A 20,780-nucleotide genomic window follows, 5' to 3' on the forward strand; every position below is an offset into this window, starting at 1 on the left:
CAGACAGACACAGAGATACGGAGACAGAGACAGAGAAAGAGAGACAGAGTGACAGAGATAGAGAAAGAGAGAGTCAGAAACACACACACACAGAGACAGACAGAGACAGAGGGAAAGGAGGGAAGAAGGAGGGAAGAAAGGAGAGCAAGGGGAGAGTACTATAGCTCTATCTACATCATATGACTTTGGAGAGTACAATATTAAAAGTGCACATGAAGCTCCCTTGTTATTAGTTTTAAAAAGGTGAAGGAGAAAGGAAGAGGAGGATGGTCTTAGGTGTTTGGCAAGAGGTTCAGGGGAACGAACACCTACCTAGACTAAACAAACTGGCTACTTTCTTAAGACTAACCCTGAACGGAAGGCTCACTGCAAGTTCTCTCCTCCAGATGAGCCTGAAGGCATGGGCAGTTTACTCCCTCCCCTCACCCCTTTCTTTATAAGTAGCACATCTGGCGGCATTTGTTAAACCTGCTCCTGAAGCTTGAATTCTCTGTCAAGCAGAGCTGTTGTTGCACCGGACCCTGGGCTGAGGCTGTTCCTGGGGACATGTGCTCCCCCTCTGTGAAGGGGCAGGGACAGAGCTGGAGCTCCCACACCCACACAGAAGCAGTACCTGGGCAGACTCCTTAGGATCTTGTTCCTAAGCCTGTCCACCCTTTACCATCCTTCATCGCCCACAGTCATCCTGGTTTAATTGGGGAGTAAGTGGGGGAGAGGAAGTCTGGTTATGTTCAGATATTGAACAAAGTAATTTTTAAGAACATCAGAGATTGAAGAAACAGAAACGGGTGGGCACACCCCCTCCACCTCCACATTTTTCAGTAATGCTAGACCCAAGGTCTGAGCATTAGCTACATAACGAGGTGCCTCATGCCACATCTCTCTTTTGTTTTAAAAAAAAAAGGGGGGGGTAGGAGAAGGAAAAAAAGAAAATAATTTATTCTCCTGTTACCTTTTCTTATATCCTCAAGACAGTTGAGATTCTCTCTGGAAGGCTCTCATGACTATACCTTGTCAGTAGTCCTGCCCTTAATAAGAGGGCATTAGATTTATCAGCCCCTTACTTTGCCACCCTTGGTAGTACCATATTCTGCCAGGGGATAAGGTTATTGCACCTGAAGTAGAGATGAATTGGGTTCGATCCCACCTTAAACACTTACTAGTAGCTGTTGGCTCATGGCAAGTCAATCTACATCTTTATCTCAGGCTCCCCATTTGTAAAATGAGGACCTTAATGCCCTCAAAGGTCCCTTCCAGCTCTAAATCTTTTATTTGAAGTTACTCTTCTCAAAAAGACTAATCAAAGACAAGGGGGGAGTGGGGTGGGTGGAAGGACAATGAAAATTTTCTTGATACCCTTTGCGAGATGTTCTTAGCTTCCCCCTCTGAACCAGAACTCAATAATTTTCCCTGGATTCTTGGATTCTTAGTTATAGAGAATGTCATCACACACAGTGACTGAGACCAAGTGAATCAGTGACATAGCATATGGCAGAGAGAAGAGGCTATTAGGATCTTCTCTGGAGGCCAACGGTGATAAAATGGGGAATCTTACAAGTCACAATGATGCTGGCATGAAAACTTGACTCTAGTGGATAGCTGTCACATGGCCATAGTCCCATGGTTCAGAAGTTATTAAGGGAAACTGGTTCCATTTCCATGCCAATGACCCAATGTGAATGAAGAAAGATGTTGTGTTGACCTGTCCATGTCCCATCACCCAGAATCATGCAGATATTTACTTTCATGACTGAGAGTGGATAGGGATGGGGAGTACCCACTTAGTGCCTTTCTGCCTTTATTCTCCCTGTGTGCCTCTTCTCTCTAATCCTTATGGGTTAAAAAAAATACTTGTGGTGTAATTTCAGGTGTTCTGAGCCTTGAATATCCAATTGGACTACAGTAGGTGGTATGAATGAACTAATTAAATTTGATATGCAAACATGCAAACCCATGCAAATCAAGTTCTCAGATTAACTAAAATATTCTAATAGCTTTAGTCTACCATGGAGCTCCACTGTGTCCTGTCACTTTTTGAACCCATCTGTGAAATCCCCTGTTGTGTTTTCATCTGGAGCTGACAGCTCTGGGTCCCTCACCCGCTGTGTCTGGTTGTTAGTAACCAGTTCATAGATGGGAGCTGCCTTGGTAACCTCCAGGAGAATTGGCTCAGCAGGCAAATCAGGGCTGGCAGTCACATGGCACAGTGGACAGGATGAGGGGCACCGGCCTCGGCTCTGGCACTCCATACGGACTCCAGCCGCCATGCGCTTGGTACCCGACTCAGACAGGCTGGCAATGTATTCTGGGAATGTGAGCACTTTAGGGTCTCGCTCCCGCTCCTCGGATTCATCTGAGGGTGAGTTGCCTGCCAAAGAAAAACAAAAAGAAAGACATGGTGAAAATGGGGAAAACAGACAAGGCAAACAAAGGCATGTAGCATCAGAAAATGTCATGTGTTCTTTTTTGCAGTTGGATAGCAGGATTTAATCTTTGATCATGTCAGAATATGTCCCGGAGGAGGGATATACAAGAGAAAGCACTTGCAATTTTGGTGGGGATATCGACTCTACAAATAACTCGTTAAGTTAGGTTATCAAGGGCAGGAAGGTTAGCCTAGAGCCTTCATTCCAAGTTACCTCCCTTCTAGTATCATCAGATCATTTGGCCGGTTCTTATGGGTGACAAAGGGAAAACTTTGTAGGTGAATTTAGGGAAGTTCAGGAACAAACAGCTTGCTTCTCTGATATCACATTTATGCCAGAAAGTAAATTGGCACTTCTACACCTAAGTGTTAGACAATGGTAGAAAGATTGGGAAAATGCTTTCTGAGTAGGTAGAGAGTACTGTGTTAAAAAAATACCCTGCCACTCTTGGCTGAGAGATAAAAAACAAGTTGGGGAGTTCCAATTCTATTTTCGATGGAGACATTCACCACTGAGCTGGACACAGTACAGAATCCATCAAACAACATATCCCTTCCAAAGACATTATCCATTGGTGTTCCTATTCTATCCTCCTATGCCCTTCTTGTAATTTCCACTCTGATTGAAAAAAGTTTGAAGAGAAAGTTGTTGAGGATCAAAATGCCATACATCAAAAACCCCTTTCAGAGTGAATATGGGCTCCATTAGGAAGCATTAACTGTTGGTGTCAGAGTTAAAATAATCTTCTGTGGGCAATGCGCAGTGATTGAATATATATGCTGGTGTTCTCCCGTTTCTCCAGCATCCCTGGATACCTGACAAGCTGGATCTTTGAGGAGTGGGGGGCAATGAATGGAGGGATGGACTTTAAAGGAACTCAGAAAGATCCAAAAGATGGTTTTTAGTCCCATTTCCATTAGCGGAAAGAATGATTGCTTTTAGGGTTCTTCAAAGCCTTCTTCTAATGCTCATTCTATTCATTATTCAATATGTATCTACCCAAGTATATGTGATCATCCCTCACACAGCCAAAAAGTATAAAAAAGACTCTGATGGTTCCTTTCAGAGGAACAGATTTCAGTTTACATCTCTCCCCCTTGTGACCTTGGACAAATTGCTTAACCACATGGGGCCTCGGTTTCCTATTCTGTAAAATGAAAAAAAAAAGAAATTTCGATCAGAAGGCTTCTGAGGTCCCTTTGAGATCGATTATCTTTACTAATATGGAAATATGTTTTACATGACTACGCATGTATAACCTATATTGAATTGTTTGCCTTCTTAGTGAGGGGAGTAGGGCAGGAGGAAGGGAGAGAATTTGGAACTCAAAGTGTTAAAAAACAAGTGTTAAAGATTGTTTTTACATGTAATTGGGGAAAACTAAAATACTAAACAAACAAACAGGTTTTTTAGCCTCTATTGGGAAAAAAAGCTCCATTATCCTGTACTCACTTGTGCCTCCTTAGAAGGTCTTTAAAATTGTTAGTACCCTGCCCCAATCACTTTGTATTTCTTTTGTGAAGAGCCTGTATTTATTTGTTTGTGACCTTGTTGCATTCCCTCAGTAAAAGGAAGTCTCTTGAGGGCAGGGACAGCCTCACTTTTGTCTTTGCACTCCCAGTACCTAGTAGAGTGACCATCACATAGTAAAGGCTTAATGGATGCTTGCTGACTGCTCCATTGGTTGAGTGACTGCTACTTCCCATACCCAACATTCCACATATGTGCCCTATTCTTGAAATGTGATTTATACTGGCCTCCACTTCTTAGAACCTCTCTTAGCTCCCTTCAACACTTCTCTCAAGTGTTCTTTTCTCTAAGAGATTTTCCTGAATCCCTCAATGATTAGTGCCTCCTCCAATTATTGTACTTATTTTGAATGTATTTTATATTTATTTATTTATGCGTGTACCTGGAGTTCACTCCCCCAGTGGAATATATAAGCTTCTTGAGGGTAGAGTATGTTTTGTGTGCATATCACACCAAATATACAGTACGCACTTAATACTATAGTTATTGAATTAAAATCAATTGGAGAAACCACAATGCATCTGATAGAATAGTGTCTAAGTTTTGCATTCTTACTGTACCAGTGGTACCAATTTGGGCAGATGCCTCCTACAGTCACCAGGTACAACTGCATAGCTCACTTTTCATCACAGTTGACATATTGCTTAATAAGGGTTGTAAAATTTGAGCTGAAGGTCTTCCAAGTCAAGGAAAGCTCTGTAAAATCGTAAGTAGCAAAACCCAACACAATTCCATCACAAAGAGGGAAATAGCACCTGTACCAACTTGCCAGAGCCCTTGGAGGGGTTCCAGACTAAGTGGATATGTCTTTACAAAGATTCAGTTTCACACACCAATGTTTGTGGCCCTTCATGAATCCCGAGACTCTTATTCTTGTCCAGGCTGCACTCTGGACTTTTCTCTACCATACCCTAGCTATTTATCTTAAAGCCTTAGTCCAGCCCTGGAATTCATGCTTTGGAAGTATCCTTCACCTCTAGCAGTTTCTGTCTCTGATTGGATGGTTCCTCCCAGAACCTCCATTTAAGAAGGGTGTCCAGGCTTTCCAGGATGTACTCCAAACTTTCTCTACCTTGGCACTAAACTTAGTATTTTCATCTTTGCTATATCCCAATCCCTCTGCAGCCCCCCTTTATGTATTATATTCTCCCCCTTAGAATGTTGTTGTTGTTGCTGGTTGTCCTTTGTTGTTGAAGAGGACCATGGCATCAGGGAGTGATGGCATGACTTGCAAGTGAATTGGATTTAAGTGAGAGTCACCAGCTTCACTCTCTCCTCTGGAGCCATGTGGATCCAGTGACAAGACATAGATCAGGATGACTGGAACCTTGAGGTTGGGACTGTCTTTCTGCCTAGATTTGTATTCCCAGAGATTAGCACAGAACCTGGCTCATAGTAAGCACTTAATAAATGCTTGTTGATTGTTGACTGACTGATCCCTATCTATCCTCCCCCTCCAGCCCACCAGAGCTTTGGTCTCTTCCAAACCCAATTGTAAGCACTCCATGGTTTCTGTTAGGAGGATTATAACCACTGACCAGGAATAAGCAACACGAAGGAATAAAATATCCGAACACTCCCAGAGATCTGTTTCTGTGCCATTGTTCTTTGTAACAAAGAGAAAGGAAGAGGGGAATTTGAGCACAGAAAATCAGTGAGGAGTGCTTCATTCAGGGCTAAGGTTTCAAAAATGTTTCTGTGAGGCTTTTTCAAGTAACTCAAGTGGGTCTTGGAACTCTCTATATAATATAATAACTCCATATAATTAGCTGTATTTCAGCCTCAACTCACAGTCCTGCTTATTGTTAAACAAGTGTCCATTTTGAAGATGACCACTAGATGGCACTCTCAAGCCTAGAATAACTGGAGAACAGCTACAATGAAGGGGAAGAGAGTGAAATGGATTTCATCTGACCATCTCAAAAATTTCACTTATATGACACATAAATAAATAGAAGAGAACTTTCTATTTTATTTTATTTTTCAATTATAGGAGAGTGTTGCAAGAAATCATTTGTTGGGACTTGCAGTGGTATAGGGTAGTCATGTCAAAGTCAAATAGAAATAGGAGCAACTAAACAATACACAGAAGGCAGCTAAATGGTGCAGTGGATGGAACTCTGCACCTATTGTCAGGAAGACTCATTTTCCTGAGTTCAAATCTGGCCTCAGATACTTACTAGCTGTGTGACCCTGGGCAAGTCACTTAACCCTGCTTGCCTCCGTTTCTTCATGTGTAAAATGGACTGGAGGAGAAAATGGCAGACCACTCTAGAATCTTTGCCAAAAAACCCCAAGTGGGGTCATGAAGAGGCAGACATGACTGAACAAGAACAAAAACAGTACATGGGGATCCCTGTGGCAACACATTGACTTAAAAATCCTATATTAACATTACCATAGTATTATGTTTCGGCTCATTTTTATTCATTTTGTTAACTATTTCCTAATTATATTTTAGTCTGATTTGGTCAGCATTCAGGAGTATTGTGGGTTGAGTGCGGATGTTTGACATCTCTAGTGTGGATAGAGCAAAGACTCTGGAGTCAGAACACCTGGGTTTGAATTCCAGCTGGACGTAATGGACTTAAAGATTTAGAGGTGGAAAGGACCTAAGAGATCATCTGGCCCACCACACCCCCTCATTTTAAAGGTGAGGAACAAGGTTGAAGTGACTTGCCCAAGGTCACTTAGGTGGGAAATAAGGAATAGACATTTAAATCCATTTTCCCTCACTCCAAATCCAGCACCTGACAATCCCTACTTATGGAAACTTGGCCAATCCTCTTCCCCTCTCTGAGTCTCAGATGCTTCAACTATAAAACGAACGGGGAAGGGATGACCTTAAAGAACCCTGCGATGCTACTGTCTAGCTCTAAATCTATGACTCCAGAAAATACTGGAAATGAAAAGAGATACAAGTGTAAGAAAAGAAAGGGGAGGTCAAGGCAATAACTTCAGAGCCAGAGGAACTTCAAACCCCACCTCTGACACTAACTCTGTGACTTTGGACTAATCACTTAATGTTACTGAACCTCAGTTTCGCCAAATGAAAAAAATAAGTAGAATGTACTCAGGGGTTATTAGCCTGGGGTTCATGAACTTGTTTCATTTTTAAAATATACTTTGATAATGGAATTTCAACAAAATTGATTTCCTCTCTATTCCTATGGCTTTTATTTCATGTATTTAAAACCATTATAATAAGAAGGGGTCCTTAGGCTTCACCAGACCACCCAAAGTGGTCCACGACACAAACAAGGTTGAGAACTCTTGCAGTTTTTCATTTCTACTTCAATAAGACACTACAATCCCTTCCCTCTAGTTTCCCAGTAGTTAGGGTGCATGGTGGCTCTATGACCACTAGGGGACACTGTGACAACAGGCCCGAAGCAGCCACAGGAGTTTCTAATTCACCTCCAGAGCTACCAGCTTTCCATCATTAACACTTGTAATTGCTATTAAACATTTGAGGGGACGCTCACTCGCTGATGTCTCCTGGCTGTCACAATTAAAATCAAGATGCAGTTAATCCTTCTCAATTCCTTTAAGCCTTAGAAAGGTTTGAGGGTTAGGGATGGGGAGGGCTCACTTCTTTTTTACTTAATTCCTCCTATTTAATTCTGCTGCTTCAGAAACCATTCTGGGACATACAAAAAGAAAATTACCCAAGGCAAATGACAACTGTCCCATCCATTCCCCTGTTCTCTCCAGGATGGCTCTGCCTGACATCTAGAGAAAGCTGCTGTCTCTGTGGAAGAGTAAGGAGCTGCCCGTCATTCAAAATAGACTCAAGTAGAAAATGGACAAGCATGGGTGTGCCCAAGCAAGAGATCATCAGAGTTTAGGAAAGTTAAAGAGACAAACAGGATCTGCTCCGTCTAGGTGATGGAGTGGAGACATTCCTGGAATCAGAAACATTTGAGTTCAAATCCTTCCTCAGACATTTACTAGCAATTTATCTTTACCTCAGTTTTCTCTTCTTCAAAATGGTAGTGATAATAACAGCCCCCACTTCCCATGATTATTGCCAGGACAAACTGAGGTACCTGTAAAGCGCTTTACAGACCTTAAAGCATAATATAAATACTAGTTGTTTTAAGATGATGATGATGCTGTCGCTGCAGCAGCTGCTTCAGGTAGGGTTTGGATTACATCACCTCTGAGTTCTTTTCAGCTCTGAGATTCTGTGATTTGTGATATCAGCCAAGTGAAACAGTGACTGCCTGAGCCCTAAAGCTCCTGGAGAGGCTGATGAGACATGACCTCTCAGGGCCCTTCTAACTCTGAGGTTTCATGATTGAATGATTTTTCACATTTCTTTTTAATCTACTCACTTTAATGGAGTAGTCCGGAGAAAGTTCTAGCAAAGAGATGTTCCAGATTACAAGGGCTATAGGAAGATGATTAAACTGACCTCGGGATTCTGCTGCCCACTTCAGGCCCCACACAATTACTACACTCATTCTGACACTCCTCCTTCTGCCCTGAACATAGCAAAACTCTGTCCTGATTTTTGTCTCTGTTTGCTTTTTGTCCTCTATTTTTCTCTCCAAACCCACAGCATCAAAAGGGTGGGAACAACATGCAAAAGAGTTTCCTGAAGATTAGAACTGTCCAACTTGCCTCCAGGTGCAGTGTTACTGCCCAGGTCTAGCCTCCCAGCCTGCCAGGGCAGTTGGCAAAATTCATTCAACTACACCAAGAGGAAAATTCCACAGTTAATCCTACAACATGGGCCTCTTTCCTGTTCTTCAAACATAATAGGCCATTATGTTTACTTTTGCATTGGCTGCCCTGATTTCTGCAATGCTCTGTTTTACCTTTGGTCTTATCTCTCTCCCTCTCTGTCTCACCTCTCTCCCTCTTTGTCTCTGTCTCTGTCTCTCTGTATGTGTCTCTTTCTCTCTCTCTGTGTCTTTTTTCTGTCTCTGTCTCTCTCTCTTTCTCTCTGTATGTGTCTGTGTCTCTTTCTGTGTCTCTCTGTCTTTGTCTCTGTTTCTGTCTCTCTCTCCTCTGTCTCTGTGTCTCTCCTCTATGATTCTCTAATTCTGTCTCTCAGTCTCTGTCTCTATTTTTATATCTGCATTTATATTACTTATTTCTATGTACATAGGTGTTCACATGTCTCCTCCATTAAAACGTAAATCTCTTGAGGGCAGGGCCTATGTTTTTGCCTTTCTAGAGCTTTGTACGATACCTACAGAATGATAAACGCTTATTAAATTCTTCTTCAAACGTCTTGATACTTAGCTTTGTTACCAGCAATAACAGCATTCAGATAATAACCTTAAAAGAAGTGTAGTACTTTGCAAAAAAAAACCCAATCTATCAAGTTACTATAAATAAAGAGCAATTGTTTTTGAAATCCTTTTTCAGAGAACATTGGAAGGGTGTCCCCAGTAGACTAGTACAGAGTGACTATAATGGTTTCATCAATGATCCAAAACTTACCATTGCTGTTCTTTAGGTCTTAAAGATATACGCATATCGATCTACCTAAAGACAGCATTATATTGACACCATAAAGGCTACTAGCTAACACATACACAAGGTCTGCTCTGAGTTTCAGAGATTAAAGGACATAGCAGAAACACAGTTGTATTCTGGAACTTTCTGAGGCAGACTACTTTTCCCACACTTAAAAACTATAAATGACAGTCAGTCAAACAAACATTTATTAAGTGTCTACTGTATGTCAGGTGCTGTGCTAAACCCTGGGGATACAAAGAAAGGTAAAAGAAGGTCCCCGTGCTAAAGGAGTCTACAGTCTAAATGTCTTGACTTTTCTCAAAGGGGTGTGTGTGCGCGCATATGTGTGTGTGTGTGTGTGTGTGTGTGTGACTTACATGTGCCTGATACCTTCACTGGTTGATGTAGCAGAAACATTTATGGTAAAGTCAAAAGAGTAATACATCTGGAGTCACAAAATCTGGTTTAGAAATCCAGTTCTATTATGTACAATCCATATGACTCGGGAAAAGTTGCCGGACCTCTCTGGCCCTCAGTTTCCTCATCTCTAAAAAATGAAAGATTTGAACCAGAGGTTCAAACTCTAGCTGTTTCTTACTCTTTGTATGAGTCACCCTGAGCCACTCCAGGGGGACTGAGCTAGAAGATGACCTCTCAGGCCCCTTCCAGCTCTGGGAATGTGCCCCCTCCTCACCTCCACATCTTAGAATGCTCAGATCCAACGCCACTTTCTAGATGGCTGCTTTCGCAGCACCCTAGCTGCTTGTGGCCTTCCCCGTCCTCATTACCTTGTCTTTATTTCATACATACATTATATACTTAATTTGGATATACTTAGTTTTTTCAGGGTCTCCCCTTTTTGTATTCCCAGCATTTAACATAATACCTAGCATGTACATAGTAGGTACTTAATAAATGCTTGTTAATTAGTTGATTGAGCATATAATCTGAATTTACAGTTAGCATATTGCCTGGCATGTACGTAGTAGGTACTTAACAAATGCTTAATTAGTTGATCAAGAATATAATTTGAATTTACAGTTAGCATACTGGCTGGCATGTACATAGTAGGTACTTAACAAATGCTTAGTTGATTGACATACAATCTGAATTTATAGTGTAACCTGGCCATCAGATATGAATTAGTTCATATGCGATCAAGAGAAAGTTCCCCTTTGGTGACTACTTAGGCAATAGCTTTATGGAGTTGATGTCCAGGGCAGTGAAGGATTAATGATATCTCAGTTAGACTTACAGTAGTTTAGCAATAAAGTACAAATTAAGGTGATGTGAAGATAGCCTAAGACACATAAGGGTGAAGGGAACGGTCAGCCTGATATCCTGAATTCTACCCCTAAAAGCTGCTTGGATTCTAAGCCAGCCTTGGTTTGGCATTTCAGTCCCAACCCTCAGGCATCAGAAGCTTGGGCACGAGGCAAACGTTATTTGGCTCATTGCATTCTACTCTATAGTCCCAACACACACAGAAATCAGTGATCACAGGATGAAAATTGAACACTGTCAGATATAAAGGGTAAAAATCAAAACAAGAGTTTAAATTTCCCTTAAGACAGGCATCAAAGCAGCAAACAGGGCAAGGTGTTAACTTTTTTCTGATGATCTATAAATATAGAAATTAGCCTTTGTGTTTAGTAGGGAATGTCAAACCTCCTTCAGAGGAGACAGTGCAGAACAATGGAATGAGTTCCGGATCTGGAGTCAGGGGAACTTAGGTTTAAATCTTGGCTCTACTACTTACAGAGGGGTGTGACCTTGGGCAAGTCACTTAATTTCTCTGGGCTTCATTCCTTCATCTGTGAAATGAGATGATTTAGCTAGCTGACCTCTAAGGTCCCATGTTACTTGTCCTTTGTTTTTGAGAAGGACCAATGACATCACAGTTCATGACTTGCTCCTGAATTAGATTTAAGTGAGGCAGAGCTGCACAAAGCCATCACCCTCACTCTCTCTTCTTGAGTCATTGAAGTCCAGTGTCAAGACAAAAGTCAGGATGACTGGCACTGGCCCAGGATGTAGTTGATGACCTTGGTGTCTTTGATGTCTGACCAAACTCTAAGCTCCTGCTTCAGGTGCCTTCATATGGCTGTTGGAGCAAATTGTTCTCATCTATCCATTCCACTGGGGGAAGTCATCACATGCTTGTGACACCTTAATGTACTAGGTTTGAGGCCTATAGGTTCCCCTCAACCTAGACAGGTTTAATCACTCTTCTGAGTCAGTTTTACCAGGTTGTGGCCACCGGGCATACTTCAGCTTTATGGAGCCACAGGTTAGAGCAGGGTGAAAATGGACACCAAAGGTGGAAGAGCCGCCCTGGAAAGGGCTTAGCAAACCCTCACATCAGAAGTGCTGGTCCTCTTTGCACACCCATGAATGAATGACTGAAAAAGCATTTATTTGCTAGCCTCATTATAGGCCATTGAGGAATATTTCAGTTTGGAAAATTACTGGGATGGCGAGTGACCAGAGCCCTAAGGGAGTTGGTGGACCCTCCTTTTCTAGGAGCAATGATTAAGTTGATTTGAGTATGGTTCCAGAACTGGGAAGGGGGAGGAACAAATAGGAAGTAAACAAATGTCAGCCAGTGAGATGGCTCTAAATCTATGATCCTATGATCTTCTACCTCTCCATATTTGCTTGTTGACATTCTAGGCCCATCATCAACTGGCACCTCCACCATGAAGCCTTCCCTGATCCTTCCACTGAATGTTCCTTCTCATCTGATCTAATGGATATTCTCCTCTTACAAATGGACATTCTAATTCTTATCATAGTTTCTTATTTTATGATGTACAAGTTTTATCACTGCACTTTGCAGGCTATAAAACATAAGTGTCTCTTATTATGATTGTTATTACTAGGCTGGAAGACATAGAAGGAATAGGCAGTCTAATTTACCCTTGTATACCTTTCCATTTCCTCCTCTCCCCCTCTCCCCCCACAGTATTTTACACAAAGAGATAATGACTAGATTAGAGATTTTTCTAATAGAGGATATTCCCTGTAAGAAACTCCCTCTATTAATCCAGATTGACACCTTCTCTGCCATGAAATGTCTTAGGCAATAGCCTAGTCTAGAGCAGTGGGAGAGACTGAGTTGGCCATAGTCACACAGCTGGGTCTGGGACAGGATCTACCCATGTAGGCCTGGCTGTGAAACCAGTTTTCTATCCACTAAGCCTGCTGTCCTCTCATGATGCATAATACATGCTCAGTAAGTGATCCTCGGATGAAGAAGTAAATGCAGGTAGAACAAAAGTTCTGCTTTAAACTATGCTCCTCTTTCCTTTCTTGTATTCTGATAAAGATTTAATGACTTTGTTTCAGAAGTGGGACATTGCAACAAAGTGGGAAATAGTGCTTGGCAACCCAAACAGTGAGCTTTTTTGAGAGACAGTGAGTATGTGTAGCTGCACACATGTTGGAGAAACAGTGAACTAAATTCTGAGACGTAATTAGCACATGGCAACTGGGGTTTTGCCCCAGGGTGCTGACATAGCAGGAAGATGGCTCCTTCCTGCAACAATCATGTTGGATAGGGTAGGACCAGAGGCGTACCAAAGGGAAAGGAGCAAAGCATGCCTTTGGGACTATTGTCCTGGGGGAAGGAACTGCAGTCCTTCTCCCAGTGATGGGCTGAGGGACCCTAGCATCTTGTGGGCCATCAATTCACATAGGCAGGGGCTACCTTTTGCCATTGCACACACCCCATACTGGGAAGGATCACCCACATACAGCCTGCCCTGACGGTAATAGCAATGATGTATACATCAGTCTTGAGATGTTTTAGGGGTTCTGTCTCCCCTCTGCCACCTGCAATGAATCCACTGTAGTTGCCAGAATTCTCTGTTATAACTTTTCCTAGGTTAACCTTTACCTTACAAGTACTGAAAAGTTAGTTTCTGAAGAAAGGAGAGTATTGTAGTGTAAGAAATGGAAAAGCTGGTTCTGGCTCTAGAGTGTTGACAAATGGATCACAGGACATAGGATCATAGCCCAGGTCTGTGGATAGAATTCAGGGGGTCCGTGAACTCAGTGGAGGAAAAATCACATCTTTATTTTTGTTAAAATTTATTTTATTTTATAAAATTTAACACTTCCTTCAATTATAAATTTTTTTAAAAAATGCATTTATTCTTTGAAGGGATTCCACAGGCTTCACCAGAATGTCAAGGGTCCCCTGCACATACACATACACACGCGCGCGCGCGCGCGCACACACACACACACACACACACACACACACACACACACACACACACATACACATACACACACACCCTAAGAATCTGTGATTTAAGCTAGAAAGGATCCTATAGGCCAATGAGTGCCACTCCCTCATTGAACGGATAAGGAAAGTGAGGCACAGAGAGGTTAGGTGACTTGGCCACAATCATACCTGCAAAGTTTCTGAAAGAGGATTTGAATTCAGGGATTCCCTGCTCCAAATGTGGTACTCTGTCCACTATGCAACCTAGTTGTTTAAACTTGTGTTCCTCAGTCGTTCTGCTATGGTAGGAAAAAAAAATTGATGAGGTAAAAACTATCTGGACAAGCAGTGACTTTGCTGAATGATGTTAGGATGTGGCTGGTATGGCCCAAGGCTACCTCTGTAGTCCTACAGCTTCTAGATTGGAAAAGAAGGCACCAGAAGCTCCTGGCTGAAGCTAAGCTAAGCTTCTCTGGGGGTTCTGACAGTTTGAGTTTGGAAGCTGTATGACTGTTATGAGATTGGGAGCCAGCATCTCATCCTAATATTTACAGGCAAACAGTCAAGGGTCAGACAAGACAACAACCAAGAGGAAAGCCCGTAGAAATCTCTCTGTCTTTTGCAATTTTCCTATCCTATCTGCTGTTAGCCTCCTCCTTGGTACTGAACTCAACCTTCTTCGTGGTAGCTTTTGCATCAAGGAGCCAGGTATGGGCATGGACTAATAACACCTTTCTTTGGGAATTACTAATGCTCATAGATATATATTCTAATACAATCATAGCACACACTGCACCATGAAACTATGTGAAGAGAATTCTAAATCCACTGGATTCAGGAAGTCCTGCATTCAAATCCTTCCTCCAACACTTACCATGAGACTCAGGGCAAGTCATTTAATTCATTTTAGCCTCAGATTCTTTACAAGTCAAAGAGAAGGTAATCATCTCATCTAATTTATAGGGTTGTTCTGAGGACAAAATGAGATAATATCTATGAGTGTTTTGCAATCCTTAAAATTCTATATAAATATTAGCTACTATTATTATTTTTGTTGGTGGTGTTAATATATTTTTCTTTTCATCTTAGTTTGATGGAGTTCAAAGAGACAAGGTCCTGAGATATAACCTTGTGGCCAGGATTCTGCATCAGAAGCATAAAGTAACAGATGACAAATACCTGTGTTATAAATACAGATCTCCAAATATCCATGAGAATACCAGAGATAACCTACTGTGGGGACAGCATTATGCTAGACAAAACTGTCACTAACTAAATCTCCCAGATTTATCTAATGGTTGTCACCATATAATCTCTAAGTAACATGAAATAAAAAAGTTTTCAAAATGTAGAGATTTTAATAATTCCCAATCATGTGGATTGAATTTGGAACTAAAGGGATGGTATGGGCCATTAGAATCTCTCATTTTACAGATCAAGAAACTAAGGCTAAAAGAGATTAAATGATTTCTGTAGGGTCACAAAGCTATTAAATGTCTGAGGATTTGAACTGAAGTCTTCCTAACTCAAGCCCAGTACTCTATCTATAATTCCACCTAGAAAGCTAGAAAGGGAATAAAATTCAAATATTTCCCTTTAAACTTTTTCCTACTGGAATTGTCTTGAAGATGCTTTCAGTGAGCCTACAGAAGTTGAACTTGCATCTCAAGACATTCAGATTTTTGTAAGCTCAAGTTCTTGGAATAGACATAGATTTAGCATGGGATACTGACTTGTCCCTAGACCATTTCCATGTAAGTACCCTTCTATCAAATATAAGATGAAAAGGACAAAGTAACAGAAATAAAGATGGCAGGCACTGTTCATATTTATATGGGTATAGTGGGGTGAGAGTTTCACCCCCTCAATTATTTGATGAGATCCCGAATTAACTTAATGGTACTATCAGGTATGGACATTTTGGGGAGGCACCTCTCTATGGACAGTGTAGGCATGCCTACTAGTGCCTTCTTGAAATTGCCCAGAGCACTCACAATTGGTTTTCAATAACTGGCAATGCCTCCAAGATGAATGACTGGCCAGGATTCAGGAGGATGGACTTTTTTTGGGGGCCACTTTGCACCAGTCAATAAAGTAAAGTGAGAGATTGCCCTGGGTCCTTCTGCCTTCTTTATCTTACTTAGCAGAAAGACCATCATGCATCAGCTTGTGGCTGGGGCTGAAGGAATGTAAGCCTAGATCCACACACCATCCCCTTCCCTTCCCCTCCCAGCCAAATGGGGAATGGCTACCTTGGGACAGATGGACATGGGAGTTACAGTCTCAGGGAAGAGATCCAGAGCCTAAGAGATGATAGCAGCTGGGCTGGGTCATTGATAAGACTTTTTGGAGAAGCATGTAGTGATTCCATGTGCTTTCCCCTAAGCCCAACAGAAAAGTTCATAAACAACAATAATAGTAGCAAACATTTATATAGTGTTTTAATTTTTGCAAAACACTTCTCACGTATCATCTTAATTCTTCTTACTTCATATTATCTTATATGATTCATCCTGAACACCTAACCTTCTATGAATAGGGGTAGTATACTAAGTTAATCATTGGATCTGAAATTAGAGGACCTAGATTCAAATTCTAACTCAGTTACTTGCCACTTGTATAGGTGAGTCACTTCACAATTCTGAGCTCCAGTTCCCTCACCTGCAAAATAGAGTTAGTTATTCTCTGTTTCGCTTACTCCCCCTCTTGCCCCAACTCCCCAGGGCTGTGTTCAGTTGTCCTGATTTATATCCTGCCAATGGACCCAGATGGCTCTGGAGGAGAAAGTGAGGCTGTTAACTTTGCACAGCCCTCCCTCCTTTAAATCTAATTGCAAGTCATGGCATCACTTTCCTGAAGCCATGGTCCTCTTCTAGAACAAAAGACAAACAACAACCTGTGAGTGGTATAGGCCACCCCACTGGGGACCCAATTGGCCAGTTCCAGTTGGGCAATGCAGCTCCCTCCTTCCTTCCTCTCCCCTCCCATTCTTTTTCCTCTCCTCCCCTTCCCTCCCATGCCTTCCCCTCCTCTCCCCTTCCCTTCCCTTCCCTTTTCAGATATCTTGAGGTTTATAGGTTAGATTTCTTTCTTAAGGACCATGCCTTAAACCCAATTGACTCTGGATGTCATTGATTGGCCAACAATAGGTCCCACTCCAAGCCCCACTTAGTGGTCATTGATTGGGCCCTGACTGGCTCAGAGTAAATGCAAATGGCAATTGTTTTTGTTTTGGCCAGAAACCCTCAGGGTCTTTCCCTCCCAGATTGATTTTTTTTCTTGCTAAGTAAAAGAGTCCATTTTTTGTCATACCTAGCCTTAATCACTGAATAGGCATTGCCTCAGTCAAACTAAGAAAGACCTTAGCTTAAAAAGGCCTCCATCTCCAGCTGCATCCAGGGCCTTCTCCAGTGGTCCTGATTTGTATATTGCCACGGGACCCAGATGACTCTAGAGGAGAAAGTGAGGCTGGTGACTACACAGCGCTCCCTCACTTAAATTCAATTCACTCACAAGTCATGGCATCACTTTCCTGGTGCCATGATCCTTTTGGAGAGTGAAGGACAAGCAACAACAACAACTCCACCCTGCCCCCCAAGGTTGTAGAAAGCTTCAAATGAGATAACACTAGTTAATGTGTTTAATAAAGCACAAAACTACAGATACAAATATACTCAGATAATCCTTTCCCCCACCCCAGTAACTCTTTGAGGATAAATACTGTTTTATTATCATTATTTCTACTCCCAATGCCTAGTATAGGAGCTTTTAAATAGTAGGCACACAGTAGGGTTGAATGAAGCCTGTATAAGAATCACACAATTGAAAATTGGGGGGGGCGGAGCCAAGGCAGCAGCTGGAAAGCAGGGACTTGCTTAAGCTCTCCCCCAGGTCCCTCCAAACACCTGTAAAAATGGCTCTGAACAAATTCTAGAGCTGTAGAACCCACGAAATAACAGAGGGAAGCAGGGCTCCAGCTCAGGAAAGCCCGGATGGTCACTGGGAAGTGTCTATCGCATAAAGCTGGGAGAGGAACACAGCCAGCATGGGCCTCCCCAGGACCAACCAGACCAGGAGCCAGGTGGAACAGGTGGCAGGTCCCTGAATCATTGAGCTGTGGCAGTTACCAGACTCCTCAACCCACAAACGCGAAAGACAACAGAGATAGTTAGTGGAAAAGCTGATGGATCGGAGTAGGAGTGCAAGGTTGGCTTTTGCCCTGGGGGCATGGAAGTGCTGCAGCTCTGGTGATGCTTCCAGAGCTCCAGCTGCAGTTGCTTCTGGCCACAGGCCCACCCTGTGGGGGCAATTAAGTGGCAGATCAGAGTGGGAGTGCAGAGCCTGCTTGGATCTGGGTCAGAGTCTGGGTTGGCAGTTCTTGAGGGAGGAGAAGCACTGGTATGGCAGAGTTTGCTGTGTAGAAGTAGCTCTGAAAACAGCAGTGTAGCCCCTCAAACTTGGGACAAAGTACTCTCTACTCTACAAGCAGTCATACCCTGACAAAAAGCTCTAGGGTCAAGTAGTTGGCTGGGAACATGAACAGGCAGCAAAAACAGACACAGATTCAGACTCAGACTTTGGAATCTTTTTTTGATGACAAAAGATCAAAACATACAACCAGAAGTCAACAAAGTCAAAGAGCCTACATCAAAAGCCTCCAAGAAAAATATGAATTGGTCTCAGGCCATGGAAGAGCTCAAAAAGATTTGGAAAAGCAATTTAGAGAAGTAGAGGAAAAATTGGGAAGAGAAATGAGAGTGATGCAAGAAAATCATGAAAAACAAGTCAATGACTTGCTAAAGGAGATCCAAAAAATACTGAAGAAAATAAATAGAGTAACTCAAATAGCAGAAGAGCTCCAAAAAGTCAATGAGGAGAAGAATGCCTTGGAAGGCAGCATTAGCCAAATGGAAAAGGAGGTTCAAAAAACCACTGAAGAAAATACCACCTTAAAAATTAGATTGGAGCAAGTCGAAGCCAGTGACTTTATACAACAGAACCAAAGGAATGAAAAAAATGGAAGACAATGTGAAATATCTCATTGGAAAAACCACTGACCTGGAAAATAGATCCAGGAGAGATAATTTAAAAATTATTGGACTACCTGAAAGCCATGATCAAAAAAAGAGCCCAGATATCATCTTTCAAGAAATTATCAAGGAAAATTGCCCTGATATCCTAGAGCCAGAGGGTAAAATAGAAATTGAAAGAATCCATCGATCACCTCTTAAAAAAGATCCCAAAAAGAAAACTCCAAGGAATATTGTCACCAAATTCCAGAATTCCCAGGTCAAGGAGAAAATATTACAAGCAGCCAGAAAGAAAGAATTTGAGTATTGTGGAAACACAATCAGGATAATACAAGATCTAGCAGCTTCTACATTAATGGATCCAAGGGCTTAGAATATGATATTCTGGAAGTCAAAGGAGTTAGGATTAAAACCAAGAATCACCTACCCAGCAAAACTAAGTATAATGCTCCAAGGCAAAATATGGATTTTCAATACAATAGAAGACTTTCAAGCTTTCTCAGTGAAAAAGAGCTGAATAGAAAATTTGACTTTCAAATACAAGAATCAAGAGAAGCATGAAAAGGTGAACAAGAAAGAGAAATCTTAAGGGACTTACTAAAGTGGAACTGTTTTGTTTACATTCCTTCATGGAAAGATGATGTGTGTAATTCATGAGACCTTTCTCAGTATTCGAGTAGTTGAAGGGAATATACATATACATATATATATATATATATATATATATATATATATATATATATATATATATATATAGACAGAGGGTACAAGGTGAGTTGCACATGAAGGCATGAAATCTAAAAAAAAATAAAATTAAATTAAGGTATGAGAGAGGAATACATCGAGGGAAGGAGAAAGGGAGAGATAGAAGGGGGTAAATTATCTCACATAAAAGTGGCAAGAAAAAGCAGTTCATTGGAAGGGAAGAGGTGGCAGGTGAGGGGGAATGAGTGAATCTTGCTCTTATTGGATTTGACTTGAGGAGGAAATAACATACACACTCAATTGGGTATCTTACCCCACATGAAAGTAGGGGAAAGGGGATAAGAAAGGGGGAGGCAATAGAAGGGAGGGAAGATAGGGGGAAGAAGTAATCAAAAGCAAACACTTTTGAAAAGGGACAGGGTCAAGGGAGAAAATTGAATAAAGGGGGAGAATATAGTTAGTCTTTCATAACATGAGTATTCTGGAAGTGTTTTGCATAATGATACATGTGTGGCCTATGTTCAAATGTTTGCCTTCTTAGGGAAAGTGGGTGGGGAGGGAAGAGGGGAGAGAATTTGGAACTCAAAGTTTTAAAAGCAGACGCTCACAAAAAGTTGTTTTTGCATGCAACTGGGAAATAAGATATACAGGCAATGGGGCATAGAAATCTATCTTGCCCTACAAGGAAGTAAAGGGAAAAGGGATGAGGGGAGGGGGAGGGGGGTGAAAGAAAGGAGGACTGACTGAGGAATGGGGCAATCAGAATATATGCCATCTTGGAGTGGTGGGAGGGTAGAAATGGGGAGAAAGATGTAACCCAAAATCTTGTTGAAATCATTGTTGAAAACTAAATAAATTAAATAAAGAACAACTTTGTAAAGAAAAAAAGAAGAACCACACATGCAAAAAAAGAATCACAAAATCATTGAATGTTAGACCTAAAACAAGACCACAGAGACTGATCTAAAGCCACACTAATGCCAAGACAGACACTAAAAGCTTGGTGGTTTTAAATTAATCTGTGATGTCAGTTCATCTTCTTGTGTTTTGCCTCTCTTAAAAGCAGAGAGGAAGAAGAGAAGAAAAAAAATCCATTTAACTGAGGGTCCCAATTAGATGGTTCTCCAGGTAGTGCTAAAATTACAGAGTAGCCAGACATCAGAGGGTCTGACCTCCATGATCATATGTTACCCACAAGCATTCAAATCTCCTAAAGCATTGGCAGAAGTGGAAATATCTACTTCTTTCTTTGCCAAAGACCGCAAGAGGGATCTGTAGATGGTTCTTTGGCTCACAACCTTGGCATCCCCTTGGACTCTTCTATCTCCTTCTCCCCACATATCCAATCAATTGCCAAATCTTGTTGTTCTTACTATTGCCCCAATG

At 41.7% G+C, this 20,780-nt stretch overlaps 1 protein-coding gene across 1 annotated transcript in view; it reads right to left on the reverse strand.

Annotated features, from left to right (window-relative positions):
- Nucleotides 1–20,780, reverse strand: part of ASTN1 (astrotactin 1) — a 280,910-nt gene that overhangs the window by 30,420 nt on the left and 229,710 nt on the right. Inside the window, exon 16 of the mRNA XM_036755883.1 lies at nt 2,100–2,368. Coding sequence (XP_036611778.1) covers nt 2,100–2,368 — 269 coding nt within the window. The remainder of the gene's footprint in view (nt 1–2,099; nt 2,369–20,780) is intronic.

The sequence above is a fragment of the Trichosurus vulpecula genome, chromosome 4 (assembly GCF_011100635.1).
Source record: "Trichosurus vulpecula isolate mTriVul1 chromosome 4, mTriVul1.pri, whole genome shotgun sequence".
In the NCBI taxonomy this organism is placed as follows: domain Eukaryota; kingdom Metazoa; phylum Chordata; class Mammalia; order Diprotodontia; family Phalangeridae; genus Trichosurus; species Trichosurus vulpecula.